Source organism: Galleria mellonella, unplaced genomic scaffold, assembly GCF_026898425.1.
Source record: "Galleria mellonella isolate WM207_F2 unplaced genomic scaffold, CSIRO_AGI_GalMel_v1 utg270, whole genome shotgun sequence".
Classification (NCBI taxonomy): Eukaryota; Metazoa; Arthropoda; class Insecta; order Lepidoptera; family Pyralidae; genus Galleria; species Galleria mellonella.
This window is the reverse complement of record NW_026442062.1, coordinates 3,487,424-3,506,552: the sequence shown is the minus strand read 5'-3', so window position 1 is coordinate 3,506,552 and position 19,129 is coordinate 3,487,424. Positions and strand designations below refer to the sequence as shown.

At 31.0% G+C, this 19,129-nt stretch overlaps 1 protein-coding gene across 1 annotated transcript in view; it reads right to left on the bottom strand.

The window, feature by feature from the left end:
- Nucleotides 1-19,129, bottom strand: part of LOC113514263 (ABC transporter G family member 23) — a 50,636-nt gene that overhangs the window by 8,837 nt on the left and 22,670 nt on the right. Inside the window, exons 2-11 of the mRNA XM_026898300.3 lie at nt 10,659-10,831; nt 9,673-9,832; nt 8,764-9,026; nt 6,705-6,795; nt 5,252-5,393; nt 4,702-4,799; nt 4,052-4,155; nt 3,485-3,606; nt 1,122-1,246; nt 365-539 (exon numbers count right to left, since the gene is read on the bottom strand). Of these exons, the coding sequence (XP_026754101.2) occupies nt 365-539; nt 1,122-1,246; nt 3,485-3,606; nt 4,052-4,155; nt 4,702-4,799; nt 5,252-5,393; nt 6,705-6,795; nt 8,764-9,026; nt 9,673-9,832; nt 10,659-10,780 (1,402 nt within the window). The 5' untranslated portion in view covers nt 10,781-10,831. The remainder of the gene's footprint in view (nt 1-364; nt 540-1,121; nt 1,247-3,484; nt 3,607-4,051; nt 4,156-4,701; nt 4,800-5,251; nt 5,394-6,704; nt 6,796-8,763; nt 9,027-9,672; nt 9,833-10,658; nt 10,832-19,129) is intronic.

Genomic DNA, 19,129 nt, shown 5'->3' with positions numbered 1-19,129 from the left:
ATACGTATATCGTTGATATGCCTTGAAAAATAAATAAAAAAAATTATTGCTACAATTCGTGTGAGGGTAGTGCCCTCTAGTGTGAAGAGTTTCTATGTATATGGATAGGATACAATATTCAGGACTGCAGAGAGAATAGAATTGTCAGTAGGATAGCAATGAGGCCAGCTGCTAGCAACATCAGCTCTGTAATGTTGAGACTTACGTGATCTATCAGGCAACAACTGTGATTAATACCTGATGAATTCGTCACAAGGGGGTAACTGACCTGATTTCAGCCTCACCAATCGAATACTCAATATTTAATTACTAAATAAATGTATAGAAATTATAATTTTATTTCCATATATAAAAAAATACTCACTGCTGGTGTCTATCCATACTTCGATATTACTGTCCTTGATGACATCATCATTGGCGTCGCTGTCCCGCAGTCTGATGGCGAGCGCTTCACTGAAGTTCCGATTAATGTGCATCGCGCCGTAATACTTCGCCCGGCTCACTGAGTTTATTGCTTCCTCGGTCGAGTTATAAGGCAACTGGTGTTTGTATGTTCATAAAAAAAAAACATCAATAACACAGCATATATTTAGAAATATTTTAAATTCATAGTCGATTTGAGAAAAATAAAGAGCAGGTGGATACTTTCCAACGACTCGATCTGAAGCGACTCGAACTCGGTTGATAATAATTCAAGCGGACGAAACATGAGATGTGTATTTTTTTTATATTACTAAGGTTGTAAACAAGTACGGCCCACCTGATGGTAAACTGTAATCCTTCTTGAATAGGGATATAGATTTTTGGCAGTCGGTTCTTTTTGTTTAGTACCTACAGACTTGGCATGATAATAAATATAGATAAGGATTACAAGTCTATGAAAAGAACAACAAGGCAGTAATTATTTCATATATGTGTGGTCCCAGCATAGAATAGGTAACTTCTTCCTTTCTTGTAGATGTCGCAAAAGGCGACTAATAGAACATAATGGTCGAGGGATGGGCACCAACATTCTTTTTAAAATCTCACCAAATGCCTAGTTACAGTTGTCAGCTTGCCTGCCAATTGTTGTTCAGCAGTGGACAGTTAACGGCTGATGTTACGATGATGATAATACTTACAGGATATAGTAGTTTTTTCTCCATCTCTTCAATAAACCAACAACTTATCATATCAAACTCGCAGATCTCGTCTTCTAGCCGTATGATTGGTTGTAGACTACTATTTCTGCATACATTTAGACCATCTAAAAAATGTAATTATCTTTTATTACTTACAAAATTACTGTAAAAAAAATATAAAATACTGGAATAATTACAACATTACAGTAATTTTGTAAGTATTGTATAATTACATACTTACAGATTTATCATATTATAAAATTTAAAAACAAATTGTTAAATTAATTATATCTGTAGTATGTATATTAAAAAATATTTGTGCCTAAGGTTGGCAACATTGAAAATGTAACATGGCTTCTCTTTCTGTCATGGCGTCCTACATTAAAGTGGTTATTTATAAGTGGTTTTTTTATTAGAAGGAAAAGTTATTTAAGCGTGCAAAGCACCTTCAATGTTTTACAACATTATAATATCCTACTAACTTTTAACCGTGACTTCGTCTGCGTGACTGGGAAGTGTTCACTAGTCGAGATAAAAAAAATAGCCTATGCCCTTCTTCTTCTCATATAGTACGTGTACATAAAGTGACTGATTGGGTCTTTAAGATGCTAAGAGATAACAAACAAACCATCTCTCTTTCAAATCATGACTACATAGTATAAAACAAAGTTATTTCTCGTCTGTCTGTCCTTATGTATGCTTAGATCTTTAAAACTACGCAACGGATTTTGGTACGGTTTTTTTAATAGATAGAGTAATTCAAGAGGAAGGTTTATATGTATAATACATACGTAATATAGTAGAGAAACACTGATAATTTTAGAAGTTTCTAATGTAATGTGCACCCGTGCGAAACCGGGGTGGGTCGCTAGTTTATAATATTAGTAAGACTTATGAGATTTAATTAATTACAGAGCACAGAGGAATAACAACTGAGTCCTCAGGAATGGTAACGCATGGGGAGTATCATAGGCGAAACAGTATACTCTGTTATACCCATAGTACTGCTCATGTCTATAGGCGACGATTACCACTTTACATCAGGTGGAACGTCAACTTGTTTGCCATTCTAAGTTGCATAAAAAAATCTTCCCATACAAAACTTTCAATTACCTAAATCGCAAATATGAATTGTTTTATCCTGATAGATCATGGCCGTGGCTGATTAAGGTGTCCAATTTAGAACACCTCGGAATAAGGAGTTTGCATATTTCCATTAAAATATTAATGAAGTTAGAGATTTATTACAGTAATTTACTTCTTACGTTAGGTTCGTGCAGTTAATTGCTATCTTCCTACTTCAAAATAAAACAATTGATAACTACATAGATGAGCAATTAAATGGTATTGTATTGCAAAGGAATCTAGCCATAGAAAAGGTAATTAGTTCTTGTAATATAATTAAGTTGACGTTAATCATTTATTGTTACAGTGATGAGTACATGATTGTTTGTCTATAAATGTTTATAATTATATTTATCCTACTAATATTATATTATAAATGTGAAACGAAAAGATGTTTGTTATTCAGTCACACTTAAATAGCTGAATAAATTTTATTTAATGTACAAGTACACGGGTAGGATATATTTTATTTATTACGTATAGTATCTAAATAGACTTTGATTTGATCTCTTTCTTCATAAAAACTAAAACCTACAAACCTATTTTAACTATTAAACTGTATTGTCACTTCCATTCTGAGAAATTAGTACAAAAGAAAGGGACAGGGGAGGTTTGACGTCTTTAAGAATAAGGGAGCAAATTTATAACTGCACCATATGTGTATGCAAGCATATGTTCAGCAGTGGACAGTTAAGGGCTGACATGATGATGATAATGAGTGTTCTTATATTTCTATATACATATTTGTTACTATTTTTATTTTAATTAGCTAAATAGAATAAGTTGAAGTTGCTCATCTTGCTATATTAATACGCATATTATAGGGGGAGGGGGGAAGGGATTGTTAATAATGGAGAGGTTAGTCCTCAGTGCTATCAATATACCCTATCAGATCGATTTCCACGCGGTTCCCCCTGAAAACTATCGTGACTAATTTATCGTGACTAATTTATCGTTGAATTCGTTACGATGGGCTAACTAAATTGCCTTTTCATCCTCACCTCTCACTGGTGCCCCGTCAGTGTATACCGATAGCGCAGGCGGGGTTACCATGCCATTTTCACCCATTAAAAAAATACGTATATTATAAACGTGAAAAGTTGTAAAAATGATGCTGAACGGATTTGATTAAAATTTGTACAGCCTAGCCTAGTCCTAGCCGGTCATTTCTAATTGTAAATAATTTATATACTTTACATGCGTACAAAGTCGCGAAATACAGCTATATATAAACTTACATGGGGAGAAAACTGCCTCGTCGTTTATAAGAGGGATGTTCAGATCTCTAGGATCGTGACCGATTGCGGAGAAGAACGCCACCACTTGGATGATGGGGAATAGCACGGAGAAGATCAGTCCACTGTAAATATAAAAAAAAAAACTATTAATTTAGTAACCAGTTAAAGAAGAAAATCTAGCTTATTATATTTTATTATCATTTAGGTTTCATAAAATAAAAGCAATTTACGAACTCTTCCATATATTTTTCACATAAAAGTTTAAGAATCGCAGGTTTATATTATTTTATAGCTATTTTTTTTTATTAAAAGGCTTTGCTATACAGATGTGTTATAAAATCTATTACAAATTATTTTTATCTATTATATTGTTCAAATAAATTTTGTTTTTTTTTTTGTATCACAAAGGTGATAAACAAGCATACAGCCCGTCTGATGGTAAACGGTTGTAGCTTATGAACGCCTGCAACACTGGGAGTGTACAATCAGGGCAACAACCCTGAAGAAACTTTAATATAGCATTAGAAGGCCCTGTTTTTATGTAACATGTTCTTCAATATAACTTACCCGGGATGCCTAGAGAATTGCTGTATACTCTTGATGAATACAGCCTTATAGCGAGCCTTAGATTTACTGTTACAGTCTTTTGGTTTCTCATCCTTAGTTAATATCTGTAAGAAAATACATTAAATTACCATTATTAACAATTTTTTATTGTAATTTTGATTAATTTTTTATTGTAATTGACTATTTGATTGATATTGATTGCAAAATGAATTATTAAAATTGGTTCTGATTTGGCGATGATATTTCTGAACACAAAAAAAAAATTAAGCGATTGATAATTTTCTACTTTTTAAAGGTTTATATTATGGTCTATTATTTTCTTTTAAATCAAGAATTAAATGCAAAAGAAAGAGATGAAATAAACTGTAACTGTAAGGCAGCTCTTAAAAAATTCTAATATGAGTAATAATAATGATAAAATATATATTTTTTTAATTAAATTAAAAAAAAATGCTTCCGCCAAGACGTATATGTTGTGTTTCAGTTTTGAAGGATGATAATAACAGGGGATAATTATTTGATAATGTGACTCAAGTTCTTCAATTTGCAAGTGTCAGCAATGAGTTGCTGGAAGCGCTTATCGTAAAAAGGATCGTATATTTTTGGTATCAAAATATATATTTTTGTTTGACTAATTGAATTATACTAACGTCTGTACTGCTTGTGATGACATTGAAGGTCTCCCTTGAGGAGTACTGGCTGCCAGCTATGCTTCTTTCTGGTATTACATCCGGGGACATTGTTAATGCTGTGAAGAAATAAATTTGTTATGTATTAACTTTTAACAAACTGCATTCGCTTTATTTACTTCCCAATAACGTTGCTTGGGGTCTTCTTAATATTTTTGTATTAAAATATTTACTTATGAAAGCGGAGCGACTATACAGTTATTTTAAACCGATTTCAAAATAGGCGGATGACATGTTTAATATTACTATTCCGTTAAAACCTCAAAGAGCTGATTTCATGATAGTAGTACTTATGTTATTTCCATTTGAGATATTGTATAGACAAAGTATTATTAATTATGAAAATTTTTAAATTTTTATTAAAAAACTTGATGAAACATTAGATACTTTTTTTGACTGGTTCCTAAAATTAAGATAGCTCTGATGACTCCCTACATATATAGAGGACACGAGAACAAAAAGAAAGCGCAGATAAACAACTATAGGTGTAAAAGTAATTATTTGAACATACCCGACTGTCGTCTAGGTGGCAGATGGTCCTGCCTGAGCGCCAGTTTCAGAAATGCCTCCTCCAAGGTGTCACAGTCAAATTTGCGCATCAACTCCTCGGGGGATTCCTCAGCCAAAAGTTGACCATCTCGGAGGAGACCAATCTGTTAAAATTATTAAATCGGTTTCAAAAGGTGAGATTCAAAGCAGTTATTGTTATTTGTCATTATTATTTCTGCTATTATTTACTGTGCCACTGTGAAACTGATCTTCCCTAGAGACACCTAAAGAATGATCATAAGCTAGACATCTCCATCCAGTACTGAAAGGTATAGTGGGACTTGATTATTGCTTTATAATTTTATACTCATATAAAAGGCGAAATAAAGAATATGATTGTGCAAACTATATAATAGTATCGTGAACATGTTTGCAAATAAATTAGACAATCCTTTGGTGCGAATGCTTGCCCAGAAGACTAGACCATTATTAGTAGTTTATTACTTACATAGTTTTTAAAGTAAATAAATAAATATGAATTAATAAATAAACCTAAAATTATTATATATATATATATATATATATATATATATATATATATATATATATATATATATACATATATACATATATATATGTATATAAATAATAAAAAAGAAATAGAAAAAATAAAACAGAATTAGTTAACCCGAACGAAATAACGGGATGTCTAGTAATAATAGTTAAAAACTATTAATTGAATGCTGCAAGTGTTGAGAAACTTGAAAAAAAAAATCGAACAAATGCAATAACGTTCAAGGTCTGTCAAACGCTTCGTAATCAGAATTGCTGCATAGATTTTTTGCATCCGGCTTGCTTGTTTGCGTTATCACTGCTCTATAATTGTATCATAAAAGATGGGATGAATAAATTAACATAGTTATTATACGAGATACAGAGTCTATGTAATGTTTTTTAATGGTTTTTAGTATCTATTGTGTGGATTATCGATATCATAAATTATACTGGTGGCAGGGAAAGAGCGTCAAAAACATTATCATCTATAAAAAAAATATATATATTGGAGACATATATGTATATGTTACCTATAATAGCACCGGTGTTTTATGTATGTTGTAACATCAAAAGCAAACAGTTGGCATTGGCAACTTACCCAACTGTGATATGGACGTAAAATTTCCGTCGTCAATCGCATATATTTAGACTAAAGATTTATTAATAGTTTGTCTGGAAGTTAGGTTAGGACTCTTTCAGATGGCAAATTAACTTATTAATTAAACATATCCTTGTCATCTTTCAAATTTTTTAGCTTTATATTAAATTATTTTATCTTTATGGCCAACAAAATATGGTACAAAGAGTGGAATTAATGCATTTTCTGCTAGTCAACTTTTATTATTTATAATTTAAAAGCTAGAGAAAGTAATGCACAATCGTGAAAAACATTAAGTAGGGATTTATAATTATTAATTTACCTTATGGGCTTGTTTGGTTTCGTCGATATAATGCGTCGTTATGATGACGGTTTTGCCTCTTCTTGCCAATTCTGAGAGGAACTCCCAAATTCTGTAAAGAACATAATAAACGATTACAATCACGATGAATAATGAAGGTGGTATTATTTATGATATATTGATGGCAATTCATTAGCGTCCTACACGGGAGTCATAAGAATAAAGATTATTTATTCTTATGTGTATATATTGTCTGTAATGGATGGCGTTCTCAATTTAAAAGAAACAATATTTAGTATTTTATAATATTGAATATTGTTGAATTTAAATTATATTTAAATTTAGAAATTATACTTTTGTAAAACATAAAATAGTTGCAAATTATTATTTTTTTATAATATTTTTTTTTACATAATTATATCAAAATAATGAATGTTGTTTAATTGTTTTTTTTAAAATAATATAAGATTTAGTCCCACAAAAATAACCTACTTCAATCGTGACAAAACCAGTTATTTTCATATAAAAACTAAAGTACTGAAGCAAATTTGATAAAATATCTATGAGACTAATCTGAAAGCATATTCATTTATAGAAAAAAAAAAAAAATTCAACTCGATTTATAAATGACAGAGTTTTGAGGTAAAATATAAAAAAATATAACCGCAGAGTCTTTCTTCCTCTTAGAAGTTGATTGATGACGAATAATGTAGATATGAGATTTCAGTGTGACTTCTTATAAAGGTAACGGTTATTCGTTGTGGTTACTACTTTCTATCTATCGGACTGTCGCTTGTTTGCTATCTTAATGATGAAAATATTTTTTTTTCAGTACTATTTATACTTATTGTCTAAACAGACTTATTGCTTAAAATGTTAAATGTTGCCAACTTCGATTTTTATAAATATAGATACGAATTAATTTAGCGAATTTTACAAATGAATTTAACGATAAAAAAGAAGTTAAATCAAAAGCAAAAATAAAAAAAAAAATCAAATTTACGACGACAAATAATTTGTATCGATCTATGATAATATCAGATAATACATAATGATATTTTGTAAGTTGCGGTTTTATTTAGCAACTGATCTGATTATTACGATTGAATTGTTCAATAGAAGTTTGTTTTTTATTTGTTCATTTTAATCGGTCAATCGATCCAAGTTCGTTCTAATTGTCTCTAAATCACAAAGGCTGCATATGTTAGAAGAAAGGAAGGTCTTCAATTCGACAGTAATTATTTGCAAATGTTATTTTCTTGTTCTATATTTGAATTCATTCAAAAGTATAAGCAGCAATTATTCATTAGAAGGATAAAGGACAAGATCAAGCCTCGTCGTTCTTATATCTGATCATTATATATTTAGTTCATATAAATCTACTTAAAATAATTGGGAAATATTTTAAATATTGTCAAGTTTGTTGATTTTACATTTATCAACGAACTTGACATTACTCGAAATAAGAAAAAAGATATATTGACCTTAATATAATTTTTTATAACACAACAGTAACAAACAAGCATACGACTTGACCGATTTTTATTAAGATAAAATCTATACATCCGCAGAATATGTATATTATTTTAATATGTCATGTTTAAGCAGTAAGTAAAACTATCTTATCTACAGGGTTTTGCTCTCCTAGTACTTACAAGAAATAAACTATACTAGCATAAATGTAAATAATATTTTTCTGTAAATCTATAAATTTATAAAATGGCTGTCACTTATTACGTGCGTTAGAGAATACATAAAGCATATATCGTCTAGTAAGCTAGACTCTCTTAACAAGTAGTAAAATGAATCTATAGACAGACTAATATTATAGTAGAATAATGACAGGCACTGGTTGCTTACACGAGAAAGTAAAATGTCGGATATCGCTGTCTCGTTCTATTTCATAGACACAACAGCGGCAACGTATCTAAGTAGATAGTAAAATAAGTATTTTGCCCTCTATTTTGCTATTTTACCATTCTTTAGTACATACAATAAGGGCAAATGTCCAGTTTATTTTTTCTTGTAATTAGATCTTAGATACTCAACGCTACATTCACATGAATGAAAAAATACATACTTTTCTCTTAACATAGGATCTAAGCCTACAGTTGGTTCATCCATAATCAATAGTTCCGGATCATGGACTAATGCTGCAGCCAGGGATACCCTCCTCTGTTGTCCTCCAGAAAGGGATTTTATCAGTCTCCCTTCATCAGCTAGTTCTAGTAGCTCGCAGAGGAAGGCAAACCGCTCTCTGAGTTTGTCATCCTTCATGCCATATATTCTCCCGAAGTAGTAGACAGCATCTCGAACTGAGAATTCGCCAACTAACGCTATGTCCTAGGAAAAAAATGTTTCTTGGTTAATTTTATATGAACCCATAGTAAAAGTAAAAATAGACTAGCATTGTTTAAAAAATCTTTAATAGACATGTAATAAATTTCACAACGTATGAATTATTAAATGTATTATTGATATTACATAGTAATTGTTATGATCATTATCATTATCATCATTATATCACCCGTTAACTGTCCACTGTTGGACATAGGCGTCCCCCTACGAAAGCTTTGTCAGTAGTTGCCTCGCTTGGTAAGCGGGTTGGCAACCGCAGTTAGGCTTTGATTATTACGATGTTTTACGAATTCAAATAAGTCAATTCCAATTAAATTTAGTTTTTATCTTTATTAAAATAAGAATCATCATTAGTTCACAACAGTCCAATGCTGGACATAGGCCTCTTTCAAAGAGCGCCACTTTGTACTGTCCTCTGCTGTATGCATTTACTTAATCCTTCCTAGCAATTTTGCGGAAATCATCACGTCATCTTAATGAGAAAAAGATAATATAATAAAAACTTTCAGCTTTTATATTTTATGTAATTTATGTAATAAACACAGTTATAGGCGCCTATTTGAGAATTTTATTAATTGAGAACCATTTTGTCTAATAATTGACTATTTTGAAGTATTTAATAGGATCTCACCTGAGGCATGTATCCTACTCTGGGACCCGGTACGCCACTTCCTCTTTCTCCCGGCTTTCCCCCCAATACCCACACACTCCCGCTATTTAATTTCCGTCTACCAACTATGCAGGAGAGGAGTGTTGTTTTGCCGCAACCCGATGGCCCTAGAAGTCCGTATCTGTTGAAAAATTAGGGATATTGAAAGGAATGACCAGTGAATACAATCATCAGTAATCAAAGGAAAAACGAAACTCTCTTAGGATCACTTGGTTGTCCGTCGGTCTGTCTATCCGTCTGTCAAAATCCTTAAAAAAATAAACTTCTAAGTCAACACAATTAAAAGGTACGGCCATAGACAAAAAACAATGTTGTGTAGCACAAGTAAAGGGGAAAATCCGAAAATTGTAAATTTGTAGCTATGTATATCACAATTTTTTTGCAAAATATATTCTAATATATAATAATAATAGGAAACCTCGGTGTGCAGGTCCGACTTACACTTATGGGTCGGTTTTTTATAATTTAACGTAGCTCTATACGAAATTGCACAAGTATTGATAATGTCACGATATAATAGAATGAATGTCTTGGAGGCTCTATCCAATTTCCGTGCATGTTAACAGTGTCATTAGAAAATTAAAAACGGCTCTATACAATCGCATGTGAGTATCTTTTACTCTACCATTATAACCTGACGATGAATTTGAACGGTATATTATGGCAGTATGGAGAAATATAAAAATACCCTCGATATGTATACTTACCTGAAAAAATAGGAACTACTTATTTTTATAGAGAAATAATAATGTGTAAGGTTGTCTACATAGACAGTTTTTATTATTGCATTTTACGTTTTTTTTTATAGAATTTTAAGAAGAGTTATCTTTCTCTTTTAGTGGAGTTGTGCTTCAATGGAATTAAATCAAAAGATAAACTATTCCATAAAAAATAATAAATCGTGTCTCGAAGCCAACTTTACCAAAAGAAGAAGGGAGGAAACTTACATAGTGCCTCTTTCAACTGTCATATCCAAATGCGTAAGCACCGGTTTGTAGTCTGGCTTGTCTTGGGAGCCATAGTATTTGCAGGCCCGTTCGATTACCACAGCGGCACTGCGCGTCGCCATCTTGGATGGCCGCGCACACGCAGGTGTCTCTAGTGTGTTCGCATTTTTTATCTGCGGAAAAAAGATATTTTTGTAATGTAGAAAGGTAAACAAATCGATGGCTCTCCTGTTGGAAAATTGTAACCGTCGCCTATAGATTCGGACATACAAACAAAGTTATGGAGACCACTGAATACATTGTAATGCCCATGACGTCCCACATGTTTTACTATTACCATACCAGGAATAGCAAGGTATAAGTCATAAGGTATCTTCGTACCATGTAATTACTCTACCATGCCCTAGTCTTCAAACTGAAAGTACAGCTATACACGTATACATTCATGATAGAGACAAATATGGGACAGAGGTAAACGAGCAGAAGACATTTATACAGCATTCCTCTGGTAAATCATCATTATCTTCTTACCCTTATCCCAATTATTATTTGGTCTCGGCGTAATACATTGCAAAAAATTTGGCTTACAGTTTTACGACAGGCCGTCTGCCTGACATCAACTCTCTTTGGGAATGCATTTGTTGGTGATTTCCGATACCTACGGTATACGTACCAGCATTCCTCATTATTAACTTTTTTCATATATATATATATATATATATATATATATATATATATATATATATATATATATTATAATATATATTATAATATATTTATAATATATATATATTTAAATAAATATAATTTTTAATTTCATAATTCTCTATTAGAATCTTAAGATTCTACTTCAGTTTCAAAAGGATTTATAAATCTTGGTCATTACATTAGAAATCAGAAATGTAATTAAATTGTTGAAACGTTTTTAGTTAATAATTGTTGCCTATACTATGTAGTTGGTATCTATATACCAAGACCGGAAGAGCTCGTCTTAGTAATTATACACAACGTGACAAGGAAAATGCATATTTTATTATTAGTTAGGTTAAAAGGTGTTAAATTACTGTATTTTTAGGGTTCTGTCATCTGTATCAAAGTGGATACCAGAACCTTTATGAGGTAACCATGTATGTTTAGGTCATTTTTATGAACAAATAGCTGATCCAGCAAACATTGTTTTTACCGCTACCTACCGGCGACAAGTTTTCCTATGGAAACCTTTATATGTTTCTTATAATAAATCTCAACATCATACTTTTTTTAACTATGTTATCTATATGAGGCAAGTAAATTAATTTTGTATCAAAGGTTACCCCCAAATTTTTTATGGTATTCTTAGTCTGAATAACTTCATTTTGGATATGGTAGCTGCAATCAATAATGTGCATTTTTCTGGAGAATTTCATATTAATAAACTTTTTTAGCGATAAAATTAAAATGTTTAAACGAACTTAAGTAGACTTTAAAGTCTACCTTAGTGCTCTTGAAGCTTTAATGCTTTCTCAATAGTTGCAATTAATCTGGCAAACTTCAAGTCGTACGCGTATATATGTATACATAACTCAGAAAATTGGAAACAGTTTATAATGTTATTAATAAATAAGTTAAAAAGGACCGGACCTAAATGAGATCCTTATCGTAATGTATTTTCTGTATTGAGATAAAAACTAGTCTATCTCGTTAGTTGAAGCACGTTTACAAATTTCATTTAAATCTGTTGAGAAGTTTTTGACATTAGCGAGAACAAACTTTGTAATATTTACTGAATTTTTATACATTTAATTTCTGTCGATTTCTGGTACTTTGGTAAAACTCGATATGTATATATGTAAATTGTTGCTAAATTTATATCGACACTCAGTATTTAATAGTTAGTACATAAGATTACAGTTACATAATATAATACAATGTTTTCATGATATTAAGCTACAATGTTACTAATAACTATGAATAAAAATTATCATTATGAGATAAAATTTTAAATAAACTCATAACATAGCTATTTAACTTTATAATAATTTGAATTTAGTAGGTACTTGAAATGACGTCTGAAACAGCATGAAGAAATTTGAAAGTTAGAATTACAAAAACAAACAAGGTCAGACTTTTGATTTGGACTTTTTATAAGTATTTAATTTAGTTTTTTTTCGTAAATATATTTAGTAGAAGTAAAAAATATATTATTAATTGATTGAATTAATAAAATTATAATAATTATCTTGTTTATTATATCTATTAGAAGTTTTATTATGATCATCATATCAGTCGTCAATTGTCCACTGCTGAACATAGGCCCTCCTCTTAGGGGTCTTGTTAGTACGAGTAGTTAACACGATTGGTAGGCGGCTCGGTAACCGCAATAGTTGTAAGGGATGTTACTGTCCATCCCTCGACCATTAAGTTCCCTTAATCGCCTCTTACGACACTCACGGAAAAGGAAGAAGAATTATATATTTATATATAAAAGGAATCTTATTTTTACTACATGTATGTGAAAGTGTTACCGTCTGGCGTTCAGAACTTCGTTATATACGAAAAGGTTTAATGTCTTGCGAAGTGTGAAAATTTCTAAATAATAGGTCTCGTAGTGTCATTTTCCATAACGGGGTCGACCCTTGTACAATCAACTGCTAAACCTGTTTGTTAGACTGTACAATGTCCCACATAGCTTATTTATACACACAACAGTCGCGCACACATCGTATTAATAGGCTTTGAATTGTCAACATTGTGTGCGTGCAAATAATGTAATTGTCCATTTGTCTACGAATTTATATTAAGGAATTGATTTTTTATTTGGTAAGTATTTGAGGGAAGGGTATATAAATGTCTCAAAACAACATAAATAAAATAAAACTTAATGATTAAACATACATACAAACACACACAAATGCACAATTAAGAAGTAAGCAGGTACTTTTTAAGTAGAAATCTTACAGGATGATTATTTACATATATTCATCAATACTACAAATTAATATAATAATATAACAGAAAGTAATTAGTTTTTTATTGTCACACCTAACAGACGGCACAGTATAGGGTCTTATAAGTATTTTGATTCCTACTCTTCTTGCACAGGAGTATTTTCCTTTATTTCTGATAGCAGAATGGAGTGACATATTAATCTCTTACTCCGCCACATACATTACATTTACTACTCCGGTACATTTTTCTTTTATTTTTAAAGCAAAAATTTTATTTTTTTTTATATAAAACTAGCGTATCGGCACCATTGGTAATGGAGACTGGATTTGACGTAACGTAGGTATTGCATTATACGATCTCGGATGACCGGAACACGGCGGAGTGTGCCAACCTTGCGTTATGTCATAGAACCGCAGCCGGCGAGCTTGCCGACGATGGTGGGTAACGACCTTTATAATTTTTAATGATGCAAGGTTATATATTATTAAATAGGATGAAAAACGAGTGGTAATAATTCCTGCGTTATCGGGATGCGCCGGTAAAGCACTAGTGAGTACGAAATCAGGTCAGTTGGCCCATTGTGACGTCACTTGGAATTAATCATAATGGTTTCCAAAGGGTTCCCTTTGCGAGGAAGTCGCCCTGATAGAGTATATTGCTAGCAATAGGGCTGTCGTTTACTAAATATCTCTTTTCCCAAAGGATATTTTTGAACGACAGTTTTTGTGGAATATCCAGTCGTTAAACATGACCACAGACGCAATTATTGGTAATTATGGTAGTAATGATTACAACAATAATATGGGAAAAGTATTTTTGGTATACATTGTGATGACTGGTCTTGACGTTGTATTTTTCATGTAAAATTGTCTTATGGCGAATAAATGTTTTGTATTCTATTCTAAATTATGTGCAAGACGATGCATGGTTTTGGAAGATAAAAACGCTTATTTGTGATATAATAAATGTTTGATAGAATACAAAATATTTATTCCCAATGTCACTTTTCATTTAAGAGTTTCCTCTTGTCGGTGCAACTAATTCATGCATTATCTTCCAGCCAGCTCTATCTCATGTAGTTACTCTCAGTATTTAACCATTATTTAATTAAACTTTTTTGTTAACGATTAAAGTAATAATTTAATTACAATGATCTAAGATAGGGAACTTGCATTGAAGACATCATAATAGAAACATTAAGTGTCAATTTACTTCTAAATATTGCTATGGCTTTGCTTAAATTGTTACGCACAAGCCTTTTGTTAAGTGTATTTAAATGACCATAAAACCCGTTCCAAAATCTGTTCTGTGGTTTAAAAAGGTAAGCGGACACAGTATTTATTCTGTAGATATAAGATGTATTTAATAAGTAGGACGTTAACTCACTTTACATGAACATACATAGATATCATCCATTAGAAGAAGTTTATTTTAGTTATTTTCATAGTGCCTATTGCTACATAAATATTATGACGAGCGGAGCTAGAATTTTTCCATGTTATAGAAACGTGTCGTGATATTATATTTTATTTGATATTATAGAGAGTGATATCGAAATAATTAGCATCCTTTTAGAACAGAGTTTTAGAAGTGAAATTAAACGTTATTTCTATACATAGAAACACAAATCGAAAAGAGATAAAAAGAATTGTTCAGAAGGTACCACAGTTTATATAGTCTTATAGAGACTTCATCACTATCCTGGTGATTTTATTAATGACTGTGCAGGATATTAAAATTGGAACTTGATACTGGGAACACCCTTCTACTACCAATAACTAGGGTGTTAATTGCTTATTGTTTAAGACATTGTACGGGCTACGAATATCTCAACTATCTCGAATTCTGTTTTACGATGGTTAAGTCCATAAATTAGTCCTTATTAATATTATAAAGACTATAATATCGCAGTGAATATTTATTGATAATACTGTCATAGAATAAAAAAAATATATTTAACCTATAATTATAATTATAGATTAAATATAATTATATATAGTTTGTATATAGGATGTCGTTTGCACAGAATACTAGTTTTACGGTATATATACAAAATCCATTGCATAGTGTGCATATATATTTATAGCCAGATATTACATTTAATCAGGACCTTATTAAATTTAAATATATTTAAAAAATGTTAAATATATAATAGCTTTATTCAATTATAAATTTCGTAATTATTTCTTATTGCTTTACAAAGTTATAAATAAAAGTTACTCCTTTTTCTTATTTAGAAGTAAACCTAACACTTTTGATATTTAAGTCCAGTTAAAGTTTCTGCCTACATTCTAAAACGTCATTCTGTAAGTAAATGTATATTCATAGAGAACCTATTAGAGTCATGACTATGACATTACATGGTAATCGAATATTATATAATGTTTTATTTTTAACATATTCATTATAAAAGAAAGAAGCATAAACGAGGTGAGACGCGTGTGTCGCAATTATCAACGATATGACACCGTTCATATATACAACCAGGATTTTGTTCCGCAAACAACAATAACGACCTAATAGCATTAATATAAGTAAAATTAACACAAATTCAAGTAAAATCAACACAAATTTCGATTATCCGAATCAAATACAACTAGGGGTAGTCCGTGTAATCGAAATTCCGGATAATCGATTTCAAAGGCAAATCAAACATTAATTAAATTTTAATATTTTTTTCATTGTGTAAAGAGTTTTACATACGTCCTTTAGAAAATATGATTTAAAAAATTACGAGTTACAAAGATAAAGGATTACATAATATTTATTTACGCAATTTATACATAATACCATTTATAAATCGGTAATTACAGCCGTGAAAACTAAGTTCGGATAATTAAATATTCGGATTGTCGATGTTGAGATGATAAAGATTCTACTGTATATTATATTAGTAAATTCTATTGTAAGTACAATAGGATTTACTAATATAATATCACGTAACATAATATCTGCCCTGGATTAGCTTGGTTTTTTTAGACAAAATCAGTCCATTTTTCTAATTGATAATGTAGCTCTATTTCTACAAGTAAAGGAATTTTAGAGATAGAATTTTTTTTATACTACTGAGGTAGCAAACAAGCATACTGTTCACTAGATGGTAAGCGGTTACCGTAGCCTATGAATGTCTGCAATACCAATAATACGCGCGCATTGTTGAACTTGACGAAACCTATTTACCTCTTTTTTGAAGAATCCCATACTGTGGTCTCTTGAAAAAAGGAGCATTTGTGTTTGCGTTGAACAATTCCTCTGAGCACAGTTCGTTGTATAAGCGGTAGAACATGTCCAGAGACCTCAATTCTTACTTATCTATTCTCTTTATAATACCAATTTAGATAAAAGATTTAATTCGTGTCTAATATATTTTTTGGGAGAATTATAGAAGTTTATTTTCAGAAGTGAACATTAATAGAGAGGATTCATACTCTCTCTTTCTATAAAGAAACTGAATATACGCAGAGAATATGATGGTGGTAACTATTTTGGATGCCCTTCCTCTTTGAATGCTATAAATAAGAACAGAAATGTAAATAAAAATTAATTTAAACTTGTTAAATTGTTTTATTGCTAACGGTACTTACAAGTACATTATGGGTAACCACACTCTATAATATTAAGCAAGAGCCGATTTTGATGATTTTTCTCTCTAACTGTACGAGTACCATCGATAAGTTACATCACCATGGTCAGTCAGGAGCGTTTTAATGACATTTGCAATTATTAGCGGCGATTACTTAATTGTATGGTTGTATAATGGGGCTGTGAAATACTTAACCATATTTAGGAACTTGTCACATCGTATTATTCAATGTATGGTGTCTTTTGATGACATTAGTGACAAACCGCTTTATCTTTTGATGATTGTGTGCGAGTATTCAATCCCCATAACTATACAAATATATTTATTTATAAATAACTATCTTTGAATTGGTTTGGGTGGTTTTTATGCACGATAAAAATGTATTAAAAAAGATGTCTATAAATTGTCTAGTATACGTAGTAAAACCTCTGTTTTAAGATTAGATACGTTTAGTGACATTTACTTTTTAAACTGAATAGAAAATAACATAATAACAGATTAATGTAGAAAAATTGCATACTTGAAACTTCGCACAGTATTTTATTTATTAGGTTAGGTTAAAGTAAGAACGAACGAGAATTTTTAGGGGTTTAAGTAAATAATATCAGTTTTAGCAAACTATTCAGAACTACTAAACGAATTTAAAAATGTTTAAAGAAGACATAGTAGCCGAAGTAATTCTGCACATTGTGGTATATCTTTCAACATTCAAAGTGAAAAACTGAGCAAGATAGTATATTTTTCCGCTCTTAAAATGCCGACGAAACATCCTCGTATGAATTTTCTCCAATCAACATTATTTACAATAATTTTGTCATTAAAAAAATCAAACATTACTATGAAGCAAAAATATTAAACTTTACAATGACCTTATTTCAAAATTCTATAATAGACACTGCATAATAAAAAAATATAATTGAATTTTTTTTATAATTGTCTCATTTTTTCATTTTATAAAATCAATAAATACTAAAAACTTTGTTTTTTTTTTGATTCATCAAATGGTTTGTATCTAACAAATCAATAATACTTTTTATAATAATTAGTTCAGGTTTTATTACTTAAAAATATATTTAATTTTTAGAAATACAGGAAATATTTGCTCATTTAATAAATATGCTAATACAAAATCATTTAGAAATTAATTAAAAAAATATATTAAAAGAGAGTAGAATTTTTAATCTTTTAATTTTGGTAAAGATAAGATACTGATATAATTTACTAAGATAAGATACTGATAGAATATTACAAAGAACACCAAAATGCATATAATGAGGAGTTTGGTTTTTCCAATTTTTCTGTATAGTGCAGAAACTTGGACGATCAGGCAACAAGAACGCCGAAAAATTGATGCTCTAGAGATGTGGTGCTGGCGACGACTGCTGCAAATACATTGGACTGCCTTTCGAACTAACGTTTCCATTCTGAACGAACTGAAAATCAGAGAGAGATTGTCGTCAACTGTTCGTATACGAATTCTCAAATACTTCGGCCATATCATCCGGAATGAAGATTTGTATGGAACGTTTAATTGTCCGAGGAGCGGTACAAGGCAAACGTTCTCGGGGTAGATCGCCAACGCGATGGACTGACCTCATCAAAACGGCCACACAGAAATCTATTGTGGAGTGCTCTCGCTCGGCGGCGAACAGAAATAGATGGAGACATATTGCGAGGACCTCAATCGCGAAGGAGAGCCTCACCGACGATCCACCGTCATTGTGAAAACCACGACCACTCTGCCAAGAGTGTACGACTGAAGAGAGAGAAGATACTGATATAATCTAAATCAAAAAAAGATATGAATTAAAATATATAATTAGAATTTATGAATAGACAAAATATTCAGTTTATAAAAAGGTTATATTTTAAATGTTGTAAAGCTAATATTGCATCATAAATGTATTTCTATGTGCAAAGATTTTTTTTGTAGTTTTTATACATAATACACAGTGTACTC